The following is a 19,173-nucleotide window of genomic DNA, read 5'->3' on the forward strand; positions in this document are numbered from 1 at the left end:
AAGCTTAGAATCGACGTCATGTCCCAAAGCCTAGAATCGACGTCATGTCCCAAAGCCTAGAATCGACGTCATGTCCCAAAGCCTAGAATCAGCGCCCTGACTGATCAAGGGCTGCATGCTGAATGACCTTTGCACCCCCGTCTACCTGTGACCCCATCTTCAATGAACTATGTACTTATACACCTAAGTACCTGCATTCCATTACACTCTATAAGCTGGTTTGTCTTCCAAAGAGTAATACTTCACACTTGGTCATACTGAAATCCGCTTGCTACTCCTTGACCCACTTCCCCCTCGTCATCTATAATAAACTTCTTCACTTTCAACACCACCTCCTAATTTCATGTTATCTGCACGCTTACTAATCAAGCCTTGTGTATTCACATCCAGGTCATTTATGTAAAGAATAACAAGAGTCCTCACCCTGAATGCTGCAGTATACCTCTAGTCACCACCCTCATTTCTGAGAAACAACCTTAATGTTAATATCAAACTTATAATATGAATCTAAATATTAAATGTTACTTTAATTTGACATTTTATGTCTGATTCTTAATAATAGTGGCTATGAGCCTTCCCTCTATTTAACATTTATTTGTCCTTTGTAGGTTGTGATTTCTATATAGATTCTGATGTTTGCCTCACTTTTCTCTTGGACAGGTTTATCAGATATTAGAAAACACTGTTTATGGAGTTCAGCGGAAGTCCCAGATTGGTATTGAAAATCTCCTAAGTGAACAAGTGTTTTCAGCTGCATTCCCCCTTCATGATGTAAGTACTAAACTTTGTTCACATACCAGAACTCTCAAGCTCAGCAATGTTTTCTGATGCAAGTTAGCTGAGTTCAAACTGGGAATACAGAAGTCAAAACAAGGACTTCAACAGTATTGCAACGCTGAGTACAAAGATCAAAATAATTTCAATGAAGTTAAGTGAGTGGTCTTGCATTTTGAGACTATGCTGAGTTTAAGTATAGAAAAGGAAGGAAAGTTGTAAGTATCAAGGCAAGAAGATGCAATTAAAAATGTCAGTGCAGGTTAGTACAGAACATAAAAATAGATTTATTTCAGGTGGAAACAGCTTAACACAGAAAAATTGTGCTTAGACTTGAATAGAATAATTTTTCCACCACACTCAAGTACTATGATGTCAGGCGATACCAGAACAGGCTGGGTGGCTCACAGTGAGAAGGTTATAGCTGCAGGAAGGTTTCAGTGGTCAGCTGGACAAAAAGAAGTGGCAAATTGTATGAAGTCTGGAAGGAAATGTGGTCGTGGGGAGGGCAGATGCCCAATAATTTGGGAACTGGAGTATAGAACAGCTGACGGACTGTGGGCTGCACATTGACTGCGCGAGGGTGAAAGTTATTTAATTATCCTCCCACTACATTCACATCATTACCTTTGTCAATTTAATCCACTTGTTTGGATTGTGTGGGCCAATTGCATACCAGTTTGTTCTACTAACCTGTACTAGCTTGTACTGACCTGTCGCTGTCTGTACTGACTTCTACTTACCATTACCATCTGTGCCAACTTGTTTTGGGCTGTATAGCAGTAATTTATAATGCTCAGTACCGTGCTGACCAGCGCGGGCCCGAGTCGGTACCGTGCTGACCCGCGTGGGCCCGAATCAGGCTGCACTGATTTAACATTCACTCGGACGGCAGCTACAGGAGGCAACTAAAAATGTGCTGGAGACATTGGTCAGAGCTTGAGGTTTAAGAGCAGAGAGAACACAGTGGTTTTTTTTATAGCTGTGGAGTTGCGTTCCATTCACAACACACAGTATGACTACATTAAGAAGGTACAGAGATGATTTAGAAGGGTACTTTCTGGTCAGGGTTATCCCATTTTAAAAAGAGAACATGTTGAAAATGCTTAGCAGGTCAAGCAGCATCTCTGAGGGCATGAAACAGGGTCATTTCTTTTGTCACTGATCCTTCAGACCTGACCAGTTAGCTGAGTTTGCTGCTTGGCAAAGGGAACCCACCTGCAGTGATGAGTTGGGGAGGCGGGGAAAGTGAGAGTACAGGAGAAAGAAAAATAGATAGAATAAAATCATCAGAATAATGGGGAGGGAAGGAAAGAGTGTTAAAAAGGCAGAGGGCATGCATTGAAGATGAGGGGGGTAGGTTCAAAGGGGATGTGAGGGGTAAGTTTTTTAATCAGAGTGTGGTAGATGCCTGGTATGGTGATGAGACAAATACATTAGAGGCTTTTCTGAGACGTTTAGGTAGGCAAATGAATGTGGGGAAGATGGAGGGATATGGACGTGGTGTAGGTAGGTGGAATTAGTTTTTGTTATTTACTCTTTAGCTGGTTCTGCACAACATTGTGGGCCTGGTCCTGTGCTGTACTCTTCTATGTCTCTGTCTATGCTAGAGAAACCAAGGAATGCCTGAGAACAAAAAAGGAAGAGAAATGACTAGATTGGGATGGCTTCTGGAAGGTTAACATTATTCTGTTGGAGCCTTGCTTAGTGGAAGGGGGATTGGATGAAGCAGTGTTGAGATCCTTTGTATCCCTGCTAATTTTCCACCCTTTAAAGTGAATGGTGAGAAACTGATCGTGAGTTGTAGTCTGTGGCTGCAGCCCTGCTCTGGTGGAGGGGTTACGTTGGCAGACAGGGCAGAAAGCCTCTGGCTGGAGACTTCAGTCAAGGCGATGGAAACGAGAACAACTTGATGGAAGAGCTTGGAAAGGATATGGCTGATAAACTCTAACCAGTGCCAGTGGTTGGGAAGATGTTGGAATTCATTGTTAAGGATTTTGGGATACTTGAGGTTTCACATGATAAAGTAGGCCGAAGTCAACGTGGTTTCCTTAAAGGAAAATCTTGCCTGACAAACCTGTTGGAATTCTTTGAGGAAATGACATTCAGGAGTGTCAGTGGATTTTCCGAAGGCCTTTGACAAGATACCACATGTGAGGCTGTTCAACAAGGTAAGAGCCCATAATACTACAGGAAGTACAGTAGCATGGATAGAATGCTGGCTGGCAGGAGGCAAAGAGTGGGAATAAAGGTGACTTCTTCTGGTTGGCTGCCGGTGACTAGTGGTGTTCCAGAGGGGTTCAGTGTTAGGACTGATTCTTTTCACATTATACTGTAGGTCAATGATTTGGCCGACAGAATTGATGGCTTTATGGTCAAATTTGCAGACAATAGAAAGATAGGTGGAAGGACAGGTAGTGTTGAGGAAACAGGAAGTCTGCAGGGGGACCTGGACAGATTGGGAGAATGGAAAATAATGTGGCAGATGGAATATAGTATAAGGAAGTCTATGGTTGTGCACTTTGGTAGAAAGAATAAGGGAAAAGACTATTTCCTAAAAGGGGAGAAAATTCAGAAATCAGAGGTTCAAAGGGACTTTGGAGTCCTCATGCAGGATTTCCTAAAGATAACTTGGTTTCAGCACCTAAGTTACAGAGAAAGGTTGAACAAGTTGGGTTTTTATTCTTTGGAGCGTAGAAGATTGAGGGGGGACTTGATAGAGGTGTTTAAAATTATGAGGGGGATAGATAGAGTTGACGTGGATAGGTTTTTCCATTGAGAGTGGGGGAGATTCAAACAAGAGGACATGAGTTGAGAGTTAGGGGGCAAAAGTTTAGGGGTAACATGAGGGGGAACTTCTTTACTCAGAGAGTGGTAGCTGTGTGGAACGAGCTTCCAGCAGAAGTGGTTGAGGCAGGTTCGATTTTGTCATTTAAAAAAAAAATGGATGGGAAAGGAATGGAGGGTTATGGGCTGAGTGCAGGTCGGTGGGACTAGGTGAGAGTAAGCACTCGGCACGGACTAGAAGGGCCGAGATAGCCTGTTGCCGTGCTGTAATTGTTATATGGTTATATAACTTGCAAGTTGAGTCAGTGGTAAGGAAGGCAACTGGAATGTTTTGAAGTAATTTTGAATTCATTTTGAAAGGTCTAGGATATAAAAGCAAGGGTATAATGCTGAGGTTTTATAAGGCATTGGTCAGCCAACAGTTGGAGTATTGTAAGCAATTTTGAGCCCCTTAAAGAAGAGGTGTGCTGGCATGGGAGAGTCTATAGGAGGTTCATGAGAATGATCCCAGGAATGAAAGGGTTACCGTATGAGGGTTTGATAGCTCTGGGCCTGTACTCGTTGGAAGGATGAGGAGGGATCTCATTGAAACCTATTGAATATTAAAAGGCCGAGGTAGAGTGGATGTTGAGAGTTGGGGAGACTTAGGCAGTTGTGGAGGCCATGTCATTGGGTATATTTAAAGCAGAGGTTGATAAGTACTTGCTTAGTAATGGTGTCAAAGGTTATGTGGAGAAGGCAGGAGAATGGGGTTGAGAGGAATAATAACTCAGAGGGATCATTGTGGAGCAGACTTGATGAGCCAAATGGCCTAATCCTGCTCCTATATCTTACAGTCTAGAGGCATCACACTAAGACTTGTGACTGGCTTTTCCACAGGGTCCATACAAATCCCCAACGCGTGACCTGTGCCCTGAGAATCTCAGCAACCGACAGATACTGTACAAGTACTGGGCTTGTTGGAGCAAGTGGTGCAAATACCAGCCGCTGGACCACATCCGCAAATACTTTGGAGAGAAGATTGCCTTTTACTTTGCATGGATTGGTAGGAATCTCTCCGGATATCTTGGCTTGCCCTCTCTCAATCACCTCAACTGGAAGAAAGGAGACATGATCTGGACCCAATAACTAACTCCTGTCAGCAGCTCACACCCTCAAATATCCAGCCAATTCTCCCATAGTTTATTTCCATCCCATTTGCCCCCCACCTTTTTCCCTGTAAAAAACTACTATTTACACTAACTCAATCCAAATCCCTTTAGTTGCCTTAATTAAGCAGCTCCTGGGTAGGTTGAATATACTTCCGCTTTTGAAGTGTTGTGGCTGTCGAACCATGGGTGTTTCACTTGTCAGTGCTGAGCAAGTTCATTCTAATTATGGTGCTGCAGTTGGTATTAAGCTTTTGAACTAATGTTATGACAGTCCTGAGGTTTCCATTATACCTGTCCTGTGGCCTTGTCTTACCGAATGTACCCTCCTGTTGGCTCTGAAGGATCCTATGTATCCATCCAGTCAGTCACGTTATGGTATATTTATTTATTTATTGAGATACAGTGGGGAATAGGCCCTTCCAGCCCTTCGAGCCTTGCCGCCTGTCAATCCCCCGATTTAACCCTAGCCAAATCATAGGACAATTTACAATGACTAATTAATCTACCAACTGGTCCATCTTTGGACAGTGGGTGGAAACAGGAGCATCTGGAGGAAACCCTTGCGGTCACAGGGAGAACGTACAAACTCCTTACAGGCTTCCCGGTTATTTGTTAGGCCTATCCTATTTGCTCTGAATATCTATTATCTTTGACAACTTTGCCCCAAAGACTCAAATATTTTTGTCGCATTTACTCTCTTGAAACTGACATGTTAACTTGTCTTCCTCTCCAGGGTTTTACACAGGGTGGCTGTTGCCAGCAGCAGTTGTCGGAATCCTTGTTCTCATTGCTGGGTTCTTCATGTTGATAGATGACACTCCCACGTAAGTGCTCTATTAAATCAGTAAAATGTGGAATCAAACACTCCAAATACAGAACGCTGGGGTCTAAATCAAAGCATGTTTAAATGCAGCTACAGGTCCTCCATGGGTTATGGACACCCTGTGTTTGGGAGATTGGTGGGACAGATGTGGGTTGATTTTCTGGTTGCTGGGGTCTGCAGGCATCTTCTGCTGGATGGGAATGGGGCATTTCTATGAGCCTTCTCTTCCTCCAGGGCTGCAACAATCAAGGATAGTTACGGTGTTACAGCCTGATTACAGTTACATTGTAAAGGGGTTCAGTCTAAACATGCTCACAGTGACAATACAGTTTGTTTATAGACACACAATATAATTATAATAGCATTATAATTATAGTTAAATGAGTATAGTTTGAATATGCATACTACATGGCCACACAGTCTATACATGCCTTATAGATTGTCTGCATATAGACACAGTAAGCCATACACATACTGTATAGTAATGTAGATTAAACAGAGGCATAATGTGTTCTTGTTAGGCATTCCTTAGGAACTAGAATGATTTGCTTCCACTCCATCTCTGTGGGGTTTGAGGTAACTGGTAAAGTTAATGTGGGATCTGCAGCCTCTGCTGCAGATAGGTTAGGCTCTGGTAAATTGGATGGGGGGTGGGAAATTTCTCTTCACTGCCTTTGCTGGGTCCCTGTGTGCTCTCATTGTTGAGATTCTATAATGTGATCTGTACCCTCCTTGATTCTCCACTTTGATCAGTTGTGGGTCAAGTTTTGGTGCAAATATAACAATAGATTAATAAGCTTTTCTCAGGCTTCCAGCCACGTACAGGTATCAATCTTAACTGACGTTTTGATAAGAAACTCCACCATCTTTGAACCTTTGAAATGTTGGTTACAATTGATACAGTATCTGCACACGGCTGGAAGCCTGAGAACAATGTATTGATTAGATACGCCGAGAAAGCACTAGATCCTTTTTTTTAATGGAAGAGTAGGTTTTGAGATCATTCTTAAAGCATTTCCCTGTCCTCCAGGTAATTGTAATTTCATTACATACTGCAGAATCTGAATTTGTGTGTCGCAGTGAATTTGTGGTAGATGTAGCATAAATAGTATTTGTTTTGTGTCACTGTGGTCACATGTCCAGTCAAATTTATCATGTACACATGATACTACACAATGAAAACGTGTGCAATAGCATCACAGGCATGTGGGTACAAATAGTACACAACATAGCAATTGTACATAAAATTATAACGTACAGTGGAAAAAAGTATCTTCAAAAGCCTTTCTTTTAAACCTTAGTGCAAAAAAAAGAGAAAGACACCATCAAAGACAAGTCAGTGGTCTGTTACTATTTAAATATGTTCGACATAATCATGTCATAAGGGCAGTGGCTGGGGACGGACCCAAGAGCAAGACACAGACACTGAAGTACTAGAGACAGGACTAGGATACAGGGCGAAGGCAAGGACATGGACAGGAAAACCAGGAACCAGGAACAGGACTGAACAAGAGAGCTAGGAGCTTGGGCTTGGACTCTGAGCCAGAGACTGGACAAGGACCCAGTACCTGGGTCTTGCCTCTGACTCGGACCCCAGAACTAGGCAAGGACGAGGCTTGGCAAGCAGGCAGGACGGGGCAGAAATCTACAGGCTTGAAGCTTGAGGCTAGAAACTTGGCTTGGCTTGGCAAGAGGCTAGAGGCTGGAGCCTTCAAGCTCGGGGCGAGGCCGGAGGCTGGACACTTCAGGCCCGGGGCTAGGCAGGAGGCTGGAGTCTGCAGTCTAGAGGTGAGGCTGGAGACTTGAGGCGAGGCTTGGCAGGCTCTACCTGGGCAGGGCGCGGATCACCACCCGACAGAGGCAAGGGACAGGAAGGGATAGAACCAACCCCAGGTAATGGCAAGACAGCCTGGCTTACCTGGGCAGAGGCAAAGGACAGGAAGGGACAGAACCAACCCCAGGTAATGGCAAGACGGCCTGGCTTACTTGGGCGGAGGCAAGGGATAGGAAAGGAGCTAGGTACAGGGTGGCTCCAGGACCAGACAGCAAGACAAGGCAGGGCTTCTGGCAAAGCAAGGTGAGACAGAACTTCAGGCGAGGCGAGAGTTACTGGCAAGACAAGGCAGGGCTTCAGGCGAGGAAACAGAGGGCAGAGGAAGGGATACAAGGAGTAAGGACAAGAACAATCCAGCAGCCGCGCCCGGTCTCTGGAGGTATTTATGCAGCCAGCCCCAACGAGCATCAGCTGCCTCAAGTAGCTCAACAAGGACAGAAACAGGGTAGATAGGAAAACCTGGAACAATGATCAATGGACTGGACCGTGAACCGGAATACGGACTTCACGGACCGGACTATGACAAATCAGGGGATGGTTGCACTATTCCGTTCTGTAACCTGAGAGTGTCAAGTTGTAGAGATTGTTATTTATTTTGTACCTCTCTACAGTTCAAAGAGTGTTACAGTAGACAGTGACCACAGTCGGAATGTCACCTTAATGAACATATCTACACTCTGACTCCAATCTTGTGTCGGGAAGTACAAATTGTAAACAAATTGTTCAGAGGTAAGGCCAACCCACGGAGGTGTGTGGTCTGATAACAGAAAGAAAATGACTGTTATTAAGTAGCAACATTGAGTTGATTGCCCATGAGTTCTTGTGTGACCCAGGAGCATACAGTTTCCTTTCATATTTCATACAACATCGAAAAAGGCCATTTAGCCTATAGAATCTCAGAGCAATACTCTCACTCTTTCTTCACTTCTTTGTAATCTATTCCCTTTCACACTCCCTTCAACTCCTGCCAGATTCTTCCACTCACCTACACACCAGGGGCATTTTACAGCAGCTAATTAGGCTACCCACCGATGCACTGTCAGCTATGGGAGGAAATTGAAGCACCAATAACAAGATAATTTATCAATGAACCAATTTACCACTCAGAAGAAACCCACGCAGTTACTGGAACAATGTGCAATGCTCCTGTGATTCTGGCTCAGCAGCTGGAAGACTGTGAATCTAGACTAGCAGAAAGAGAAATGTGTTCCAGGACACCGTACGTAAGCAAAGCAACAGTGCAGACGTGGCACAAGAACGCAGCCTCTGAAACACAGGAACTCTGGACATGCATATTGCAGGAGTATATTTTATACCTGGGGTAATCTCTTGTAGTCTGGGAACACAGGATGTGCAGTTCAGCATCTGTGCATATATAGTCCTACAACACTGAATCTGTTTCACAGGGAGCAGAAGCTTTATGCCTGTAACTCTACGAACAACACCATTGCCTTTAAATCTAGATGATATTTCCCGTGCACATGACATCGTATGCAAAACTTAAATGGTCCTGAACAAGTATAAATGCTCTCAGATTCCAGAGGTGATCTTTTCATTTATGACCAGGGCCACATCTTTAAATGGCATCTAACCAAGTTACCTTCTCAACTTGTCAGCCTCAAATACTGTTATAAAGTAAACTTCCATACCTTCAAAACCGGTTGGTCTCATTACAGTGCTTTCCCATTGGAAGTGATTGTGGCTGGAATGGTTTTCTGCTCATCCAACCACAGTTAATCAGTACGAGCTTTCCAAGACTGAACTAGCTGAAGGTTTTAGAATGATTTTGGAGGACTAGAAAATCACAAATGTCACTCCACTGTTTTAGAAAGGAGGGAAGCAAAAGATAGGAATTATAGGCCAGTGAGCCTGATTTCAGTAATTGGGAAGATGTTGGAGTCCATTATTAAGGATGAGGTTTTGTGATACTTGGAGGCACATGATAATTAGGACAAAATTAGCATGGTTTCCAGAAGGAGAAATCTTTCCTGATAAATCTGTTGGATTGTTTTGAGGAAATAATAAGCAGAATAGACTAAGTAGAGTCAGTGGATATTGTTCACTTGGATTTTCAGAAGGTCTTTGGCAAGGTGCCACACACGAGGCTGTTAAACAAGATAAGAACCCATAGTATTATGGAAAGGTACTAGCATGGACAGAAGATTGGCTCTCTGGCCAGAAGCAAAGAGTGGGAATAAAGGGGGCCCTTCCTGGTTAGCTGCTGGTGACTAATGGTATTCTGCAAGGGTCAACGTTGGGACCGCTTCTTTTCGTGTTATATATGTCAATGATGTGGATGACGGAATTGATGGCTTTGTAGCCAAGTTGGTGGACAATATGAAGATAGGTAAAGGGGCAGGTAGTGTTGAGCAAGCAGGAAGTCTGCGAAAGGTCTTAGACGTAGGAGAATGAACGAAGAAGTGTCAGATGGAATACAGTGTTGGGAAGTGTTTGGTCATACACTTTGGTAGAAGGAATAAAACTGTAGACCATTTTCAGAACTCAGAAATGCAAAGGGACTTGGGAGTCCTAGTGCAGGATTCCCTAAAGATTAATTTGCAGGTTGAGTCAGTGGTGAGGAAGATAAATGCAATGTTAGCATTCAGTAGAGAGGACTAGAATATAAAAGCAAGAATTAATGCTAGGGCTTTATAAGGCATTGGTCAGACCAGATTTGGAGTATTGTGTGCAGTTTTTGACCCCTTATCTAAGAAAGGATGTGCTGGTATTGAAGAGGGTGCAGAGGATGTTCATGAGACCATTCTCGGTCTGAAAGGGTAAACAAGAGAAGTGTTTGATGGTTCTGGGTCGGTACTCACTACAGTTTAGAAGAATGAGAGGGTGATCTCATTGAAACCTATTGAATATTGAATGGCCTAGATAGAGTGGAATAGAAAGATGTCCCTTTGGAGCAGAGATGAGGAGGATTTTCTTTAGATAGAAGGTGATGAATCTATGCCACATTTGGCTATGGAGGCTAAGTCATGGGGTGTATTTAAAGCAGACTTTGATAGGTTCTTAACTAGTGAGGATGTCAAAGGTCATTGAGAGAAGGCAGGAGAATGGGGTTGAAAGAGATGATAAATCAGCCATGATCGAATGGCTGGGCAGACTTGATGGAGTGAATGGCCTAATTCTGCTCTCGTGTCTTATGGTCTTATGATGTAATATCTTCTTGCATTTGGTAAAACAATTAACTCGTACTATCCACAAAACCTGTCTCCAACTTCTTATCCGTGAGAAACCTCAGATGAAGTAGAACGGAGTAGAAAATTGACTTCAAAATCCAGTAGGCTCCTCAAAGCATGTTGCTGCAAAAGATTTACTCAACTTTTACAATTGGTCAAATGCCAAGAGCCATTTTTGTAGACCTTAGGGTTATGTTTTGTTTCCGGATACATGGCACTTGATTTGGACTTTATCTTGAGGTTCTGCTTCATCTCTGCATTCACACCTAGAAAGGAAATCTGTGAAGAAGGATCCAACTATACCATGTGTCCACTCTGTAAGTTCTGCACGTCCTGGAAACTCTCCAGCATCTGCACAACCTTTAAGGTAATCCTAGTTCTTCATTCTAAAGCTTATTTAAGTCACCCAACCACCTATACATTCCTTGCTGTGGGATCATGACACAGGAAATGTCTTGGGCAGTAACTAATGTAGGAGTAATGACTACACACAGAGTTTATTATACAGACATCACTATTCCATTAATGAGTATGGCATTCAATACAGATATATTTAAAGGAAACTGGGCATGTGGAAGATGAAAGCTTTACAAAATATTAAGTGGTAAAATCCTTGGAAAGCATGATTCGGAATCTCATATGTCTTGGTTAGCTGTGGTCAGTGTCAACAACATCTTGAGGCAACTTGAAAGGATATTGGAGTGAGAACTAGATGTGGTGTAGTTTGACTGAAATCTTAGAATAAGCTGGAGCTCTTTTCTGGTAAGTACTACATGCTGGCTAACTCAAAGAACCAAGATCTCAATGGTTATAACCCTAGACAGATCAAAATGGCAAAGGTTTTAGAAGGTTAGGAAGGTGAACTTGTGGCTTGCTTGAAGGAGTGTTGAGGGAAAATTGTTTCCTCTTTTGGGACAATAAGAGCTGGACAAATAGGGGAAAAAACTAAATTAGGAAGAGCTCCATCTGAAATAGTCCGGATCCACATTCTGTAAGGAAATGGGGTGAGCACAGGTAGAAACAGTAGTGTAATGGTTCTGAAACAAACGAAGAGAAGAAGTGAATGGATATTACACTTTAGGCATGACAGACAAAAGGAAATCCAAAAGAAGTGGCAAAACTAAACCAAGAGACAGACTGGGAAATCAAGTAAAACTTTACTTGATTCCCCAAATGAGCAGACAAAAGATTAGATTCAAGTGGCAGGTAATGATCTAGATTTAGTTTGCCGTGGCCAGTTAACTTATCAACCCATGTTTCTGGTGGGAGGAAATGGGACCACCAAAAATGACAAAGTTTAGAAAGGGATAAGAATTTAACATCCAGCAACATGGAGACAAAATAGAGAATGGCAATGAAGGTGTTCTATTTAAATGCAGCACTTCACCCGCAAATCCGCTGGGGTCATCTATTGTGTTCAGTGCTCCTGATGCAGCCTCCTCTATACTGGTGAAACCCGTGGTAAATTGGAGGACTGCTTCATTGAACATCTCCATTCCATTCGCCAAAAGCGGAACTTCCAGGTGGCCAAACATCTTAATTCCAATTCCCAATCCTGTTCCAACATTTCGGTCCATGACCTCCTCCTGTGCAAAAATGAGGCCACCCTCAGTGTGGAGGAGTGACACCTCGTATTCCATCTAAGTAGTTTCCAACCAGGCAGGATGAGTACAGATTTCTTCAGGTTAAAAAGAAGTCCTTCTCCCTCCCTCCCCTCTTGTTCTATTCCCCATTCTGGCCTCTTACCTTTTCTCACCTGCCTATCACCTCCACCCAGGTCCATCTTCCTTCCCTTTTTCCTACAGTCCACTCTCCTCTCCCATCAGATTACTTCCTCTCCAGCATTTACCTCCCTTAACCACCTGTCACCTTCTATCTATCCTCCTTCCCCTCCTACTACCCTTTTATTCTAGTGTCTTCCTCCTTCCCTGAAGAAGGGTCTCGGCCTGAAATATCAACTGTTTATTCATTTCCATAGATGCTGCCTGACCTGTTGAGTTCCTCCAGCATTTTGTGTGCGTTGCTTTGGATTTTCAGCATCTACAGAATTTCTTATGTTTATGAAATACTATATAGTAGATGATCTTGCAGCACAGTTAGAAATTGGCAAGTGTGATGCTATGGGCATCACAGTCGTGGCTGAAGGGGGATCACAGTTGGGAGCTCAACATCCAAGGATATACATTGCATTGAAAAGACAGGCAGGTGGGCAGAGGGGTTGGGGTGGTTCTGTTGGTAATAAATTAAGTCAAATCCTTAGAAAGGGATGACACAGGATTAGAAGGTCCAGAATCATTGTGGTTAGAGTTAAGAAACTGCAAGGGTAAAAAGATATTGGATTATTAGATTAGATTATGAGGACACTCAGTCCTCATTTATTGTCATTTAGAAATGCATGCATTAAAAAATGATACAATGTTCCTCCAGAATGATGTCACAAAAAAAACAGGTCAAACCAAGACTAAAACTGACAAAACCACATAATTATAACATATATTTACAACAGTGCAAAGCAAAACCATAATTTGATAAAGAGCAGACCATGGGCACGGTAAAAAAAAAAGCCTCAAAGTCCCTATTGACTTATCATCTCACGCAGGCAGCAGAAGGGAGGAACTCTCCCTGCCATGAACCTCCAAGCGCCGACAACTTGCCGATGCATTGTAACCACCCGACCGCAGCCGACTCTGAGTCCATCCGAAAACTTTGAGCCTCTGACCAGCCCCTCTGACACAGCCTCTCCGAGCACCATCCTCTGCCGAGTGCTTCGACCCCACCCCGGCCGCCAAGCAACAAGCAAAGCCGAGGACTCAGGGCCTTCTCCTCCGGAGATTCTGGACCACACAGTAGCAGCAGCAGTGAAGCAGCATTTCAGAAGTTTCACCGGATGTTCCTCCGTGCTGTCATGTCCGTCTCCATCAAATCAGGATTGTTCACGGCACCCTACTTGACAAATAACAGACATCACCACGCTGCCATCTTCTCCTCTTGAGTACAAATTACAATGGGAGATAGAAAATGAGTGTAAAAAGGGCAATATTATGATGGTCATGAAGATTTCAATATGCAGGGCAAGTGGGAAAATCAGGTTGGTGCTGCATCTCAAGAGAAGGAATTTGTAGAATGCCCACAAGGTGGCTTTTTAGAGCATCTTGTGGTCAAGCCCACTAGGGAAAAGGCAATTCTGGATTGGGTGCTGTGTAATGAACCAGATTTGATTAGGGAGCTCAAGGGAAAGAAACCCTGAGGAGGCAGGATCCTAATGACAGAATTCACCCTGCAGTTTGAGATGGAGAAGCTGAAGTCAGATGTATCAGTATTACGGTGGAGTAAAGGGAACTACAGAGGCATGAGAGAGGAACTGGCCAAAGTTGATCAGAATGAGACACTAGCAGGAATGACAGCAGAGCAACAATGGCGAGTGTTTCTGGGGGTAATTTGGAATGCGCAGGATCGGTTCATCCCAAAAAAAGCACTGTAAAGATTGGATGACGCAATCATGGCCAACAAGGGAAGTCAAAGGCAGCATAAAAGCAAAAGAGAGAGCATATCAATCATATAGCAATAATTAGTGGGAAGCTTTTAAAACCACCAGGAAGCAACCTAAAAAGCCATAAGGAGAGAAAAGATGGAATACAAAGGTAAGCAAGCCAATAATATCAAAGAAGGTACCAAAGGTTTTTTTCAGAAATATAAATGAGGAAAAAGAGGTGAGAGTGGAGATCAGACTGTTGGAAAATGACACTGAAGAGGTTGTAATGGGGAGAAAGAAATGGGATATGAGCTCAATTTTGCGCCAGTCATCACTGTGGAACACACCAGCAGCATGCCAGAAATTCACGTAATGAGGTAGAAGTGAATGTAATTGCTATTACTAAGGAAAAGGTGCTTGGGAAGCTGAAGGGTCTGACGTAGATAAGCCACCTGGACCAGGTCAACTACACCCCTGGATTCTGAAAGAGGTAGCTTAAGAGATTGTGAAAGCATCAGTAATGATCTTTCAAGAGTCACTAGATTATGGAATGGTTCTGGAAGACTGCTGGAAGACTGGAAAATTGCAGCTGTTGCTTCACTCTAAGTGGGGGGGCGGGGCGGGAAGCAAAAAGACAGGAAATTATAGGATAATTTACCTGACTTCAGTCCTTGGCAAGATGTTAGTGTCAGAATCAGGTACAATATCACTGGCATATACCATGAAACATAGAAACATAGAAACATAGAAAATAGGTGCAGGAGTAGGCCATTCGGCCCTTCGAGCCTGCACCGCCATTTATTATGATCATGGCTGATCATCCAACTCAGAACACCGCCCCAGCCTTCCCTCCATACCCCCTGACCCCCATAGCCACAAGGGCCATATCTAACTCCCTCTTAAATATAGCTAATGAACGTTCTGAGAGGCGGGACTGCGCAGGCATGTGACGTCGGGCTGTGCAGCGCGGCAGATTTAAAAGGAACAGAGCCTCATAGAGCGGGCAGCGGAGTTTGCGGGCTGCGGAGTGAGCTGGGAGCAGAGTGAAGGCTTAAGGGCTTCGGCTCAACGGGCTTAGGCGGTAACAGGCGAGGCGAGGGAGGTTTGGCATTCATTTTCTGTTGTTATTTGAGGAGAGGGGCAGTATGAGCGTGAGGGCAGTTTGCTGTTCTTGGTGTCGGATGTGGGAGGCCCTGGAGTCTACAAGCCTCCTGGATGTCTACATCTGCGCCAGGTGCATCGAGATGCAGCTCCTAAGGGACCGCGTTACGGAACTGGAGCTGCAGCTCGATGACCTTCGTCTGGTCAGGGAGAGTGAGGAGGTGATAGAGAGGAGTTGCAGGCAGGTGGTCATGCCGGGGCCACGGGAGGCAGACAAGTGGGTCACGGTTAGGAGGGGGAAGGGGAAAGGTCAGGTAATAGGGAGTACCCCAGTGGCTGTGCCCCTTAACAACAGGTACTCCTGTTTGAGTACTGCTGGGGGGGACAGCTTACCCGGGGGAAGCGACAGTGGCCGTGCCTCCGGCACAGAGTCCGGTCCTGTAGCTCAGAAGGGTAGGGCAAGGAAGAGGAGGGCAGTTGTGATAGGGGACTCGATAGTAAGGGGGTCAGATAGGCGATTCTGTGGACGCAGTCCAGAGACCCGGATGGTAGTTTGCCTCCCTGGTGCCAGGGTCTGGGATATTTCTGATTGTGTCCAAGATATCCTGAAGTGGGAGGGTGAGGAGCCAGAGGTCGTGGTACATATAGGTACCAATGACATAGGTAGGAAAAGGGATGAGGTCCTGAAAGGAGAATATAGGGAGCTAGGAAGGGAGTTGAGAAAAAGGACCGCAAAGGTAGTAATCTCGGGATTACTGCCTGTGCCACGCGACAGTGAGAGTAGGAATGCGATGAGGTGGAGGATAAATGCGTGGCTGAGGGATTGGAGCAGGGGGCAGGGATTCAAGTTTTTGGATCATTGGGACCTCTTTTGGCGCAGGCGTGACCTGTACAAAAAGGACGGGTTACACTTGAATCCTAGGGGGACCAATATCCTGGCAGGGAGATTAGCGGGGGCTACTGAGGTGACTTTAAACTAGAATGGTTGGGGGGTGGGAATCAAATTAAAGAGGCTAGGCGTGAGGAGGTTAGTTCACTACAGGGGGATGGGAACCAGTGCAGAGAGACAGAGGGGTGTAAAGTGAGGGTAGAAACAAAAAGTACTATGGAGAAAAGTAAAAGTGGCAGGCCGACAAATCCAGGGCAAGCATTAAAAAGGGCCACCTTTCAGCATAATTGTATAAGGGCTAAGAGAGTTGTAAAAGAGCGCCTGAAGGCTTTGTGTGTCAATGCAAGGAGCATTCGTAATAAGGTGGATGAATTGAAAATGCAGATTGTTATTAATCATTATGATATAGTTGGGATCACAGAGACATGGCTCCAGGGTGACCAGGGATAGGAGTTCAACGTTCAGGGATATTCAATATTCAGGAGGGATAGACATGAAGGAAGGGGAGGTGGGGTGGCGTTGCTGGTTAAAGAAGAGATTAACGCAATAGAAAGGAAGGACATAAGCCGGGAAGATGTGGAATCGATATGGGTAGAGCTGCGTAACACTAAGGGGCAGAAAACGCTGGTGGGAGTTGTGTACAGGCCACCTAACAGTAGTAGTGAGGTCGGAGATGGTATTAAACAGGAAATTAGAAATGTGTGCAATAAAGGAACAGCAGTTATAATGGGTGACTTCAATCTACATGTAGATTGGGTGAACCAAATTGGTAAAGGTGCTGAGGAAGAGGATTTCTTGGAATGTATGCGGGATGGTTTTTTGAACCAACATGTCGAGGAACCGACTAGAGAGCAGGCTATTCTGGACTGGGTTTTGAGCAATGAGGAAGAGTTAATTAGCGATCTTGTCGTGAGTGGCCCCTTGGGTAAGAGTGACCATAATATGGTGGAATTCTTCATTAAGATGGAGAGTGACATAGTTAATTCAGAAACAAAGGTTCTGAACTTAAAGAGGGGTAACTTTGAAGGTATGAGACGTGAATTAGCTAAGATAGACTGGCAAATGACACTTAAAGGATTGACGGTGGATATGCAATGGCAAGCATTTAAAGGTTGCATGGATGAACTGCAACAAATGTTCATCCCAGTTTGGCAAAAGAATAAATCAAGGAAGGTAGTGCACCCGTGGCTGACAAGAGAAATTAGGGATAGTATCAATCCAAAGAAGAAGCATACAAATTAGCCAGAGAAAGTGGCTCACCTGAGGACTGGGAGAAATTCAGAGTTCAGCAGAGGAGGACAAAGGGCTTAGTTAGGAAGGTGAAAAAAGATTATGAGAGAAAACTGGCAGGCAACATAAAAACTGACTGTAAAAGCTTTTATAGATATGTAAAAAGGAAAAGACTGGTAAAGACAAATGTAGGTCCCCTGCAGACAGAAACAGGTGAATTGATTATGGGGAGCAAGGACATGGCAGACCAATTGAATAATTACTTTGGTTCTGTCTTCACTAAGGAGGACATAAATAATCTTCCAGAAATAGTAGGGGACAGAGGATCCAGTGAGATGGAGGAACTGAGCGAAATACATGTTAGTAGGGAAGTGGTGTTAGGTAAATTGAAGGGATTGAAGGCAGATAAATCCCAAGGGCCAGATGGTCTGCATCCCAGGGTGCTTAAGGAAGTAGCCCAAGAAATAGTGGATGCATTAGTGATAATTTTTCAAAACTCGTTAGATTCTGGACTAGTTCCTGAGGATTGGAGGGTGGCTAATGTAACTCCACTTTTTAAAAAAGGAGGGAGAGAGAAACCGGGGAATTATAGACCGGTTAGCCTAACGTCGGTGGTGGGGAAACTGCTGGAGTCAGTTATCAAGGATGTGATAACAGCACATTTGGAAAGCGGTGAAATGATCGGACAAAGTCAGCATGGATTTGTGAAAGGAAAATCATGTCTGACGAATCTCATAGAATTTTTTGAGGATGTAACTAGTAGAGTGGATAGGGGAGAACCAGTGGATGTGGTATATTTGGATTTTCAGAAGGCTTTTGACAAGGTCCCACACAGGAGATTAGTGTGCAAACTTAAAGCACACGGTATTGGGGGTAAGGTATTGGTGTGGGTGGAGAGTTGGTTAGCAGACAGGAAGCAAAGAGTGGGAATAAACGGGACCTTTTCAGAATGGCAGGCGGTGACTAGTGGGGTACCGCAAGGCTCAGTGCTGGGACCCCAGTTGTTTACAATATATATTAATGACTTGGATGAGGGAATTAAATGCAGTATCTCCAAGTTTGCGGATGACACGAAGCTGGGTGGCAGTGTTAGCTGTGAGGAGGATGCTAAGAGGATGCAGGGTGACTTAGATAGGTTGGGTGAGTGGGCAAATTCATGGCAGAATCAATTTAATGTGGATAAATGTGAAGTTATCCACTTTGGTGGCAAAAATAGGAAAACAGATTATTATCTGAATGGTGGCTGATTAGGAAAAGGGGAGGTGCAACGAGACCTGGGTGTCATTATACACCAGTCATTGAAAGTGGGCATGCAGGTACAGCAGGCGGTGAAAAAGGCGAATGGTATGCTGGCATTTATAGCGAGAGGATTTGAGTACAGGAGCAGGGAGGTACTACTGCAGTTGTACAAGGCCTTGGTGAGACCACACCTGGAGTATTGTGTGCAGTTTTGGTTCCCTAATCTGAGGAAAGACATCCTTGCCATAGAGGGAGTACAGAGAAGGTTCACCAGATTGATTCCTGGGATGGCAGGACTTTCATATGAAGAAAGACTGGATGAACTGGGCTTGTACTCGTTGGAATTTAGAAGATTGAGGGGGGATCTGATTGAAACGTATAAGATCCTAAAGGGATTGGACAGGCTAGATGCAGGAAGATTGTTCCCGATGTTGGGGAAGTCCAGAACGAGGGGTCACAGTTTGAGGATGGAGGGGAAGCCTTTTAGGACCGAGATTAGGAAAAACTTCTTCACACAGAGAGTGGTGAATCTGTGGAATTCTCTGCCACAGGAAACAGTTGAGGCCAGTTCATTGGCTATATTTAAGAGGGAGTTAGATATGGCCCTTGTGGCTACGGGGTTTAGGGGGTATGGAGGGAAGGCTGGGGCGGGGTTCTGAGTTGGATGATCAGCCATGATCATAAT

The 19,173-nt window shown here is 44.3% G+C and overlaps 1 protein-coding gene across 3 annotated transcripts in view; it reads left to right on the plus strand.

Annotated features, from left to right (window-relative positions):
* The window catches only part of ano7 (anoctamin 7), a 199,348-nt gene that overhangs the window by 95,154 nt on the left and 85,021 nt on the right, over positions 1-19,173 (plus strand). For all 3 annotated transcript variants that reach the window (XM_072255798.1, XM_072255797.1, XM_072255799.1), the window contains 4 exons: positions 661-771; positions 4,441-4,606; positions 5,446-5,536; positions 10,828-10,924. In XM_072255798.1, coding sequence (XP_072111899.1) covers positions 661-771; positions 4,441-4,606; positions 5,446-5,536; positions 10,828-10,924 — 465 coding nt within the window. The remainder of the gene's footprint in view (positions 1-660; positions 772-4,440; positions 4,607-5,445; positions 5,537-10,827; positions 10,925-19,173) is intronic.

This window comes from Mobula birostris, chromosome 4, assembly GCF_030028105.1.
Source record: "Mobula birostris isolate sMobBir1 chromosome 4, sMobBir1.hap1, whole genome shotgun sequence".
NCBI lineage: Eukaryota > Metazoa > Chordata > Chondrichthyes > Myliobatiformes > Myliobatidae > Mobula > Mobula birostris.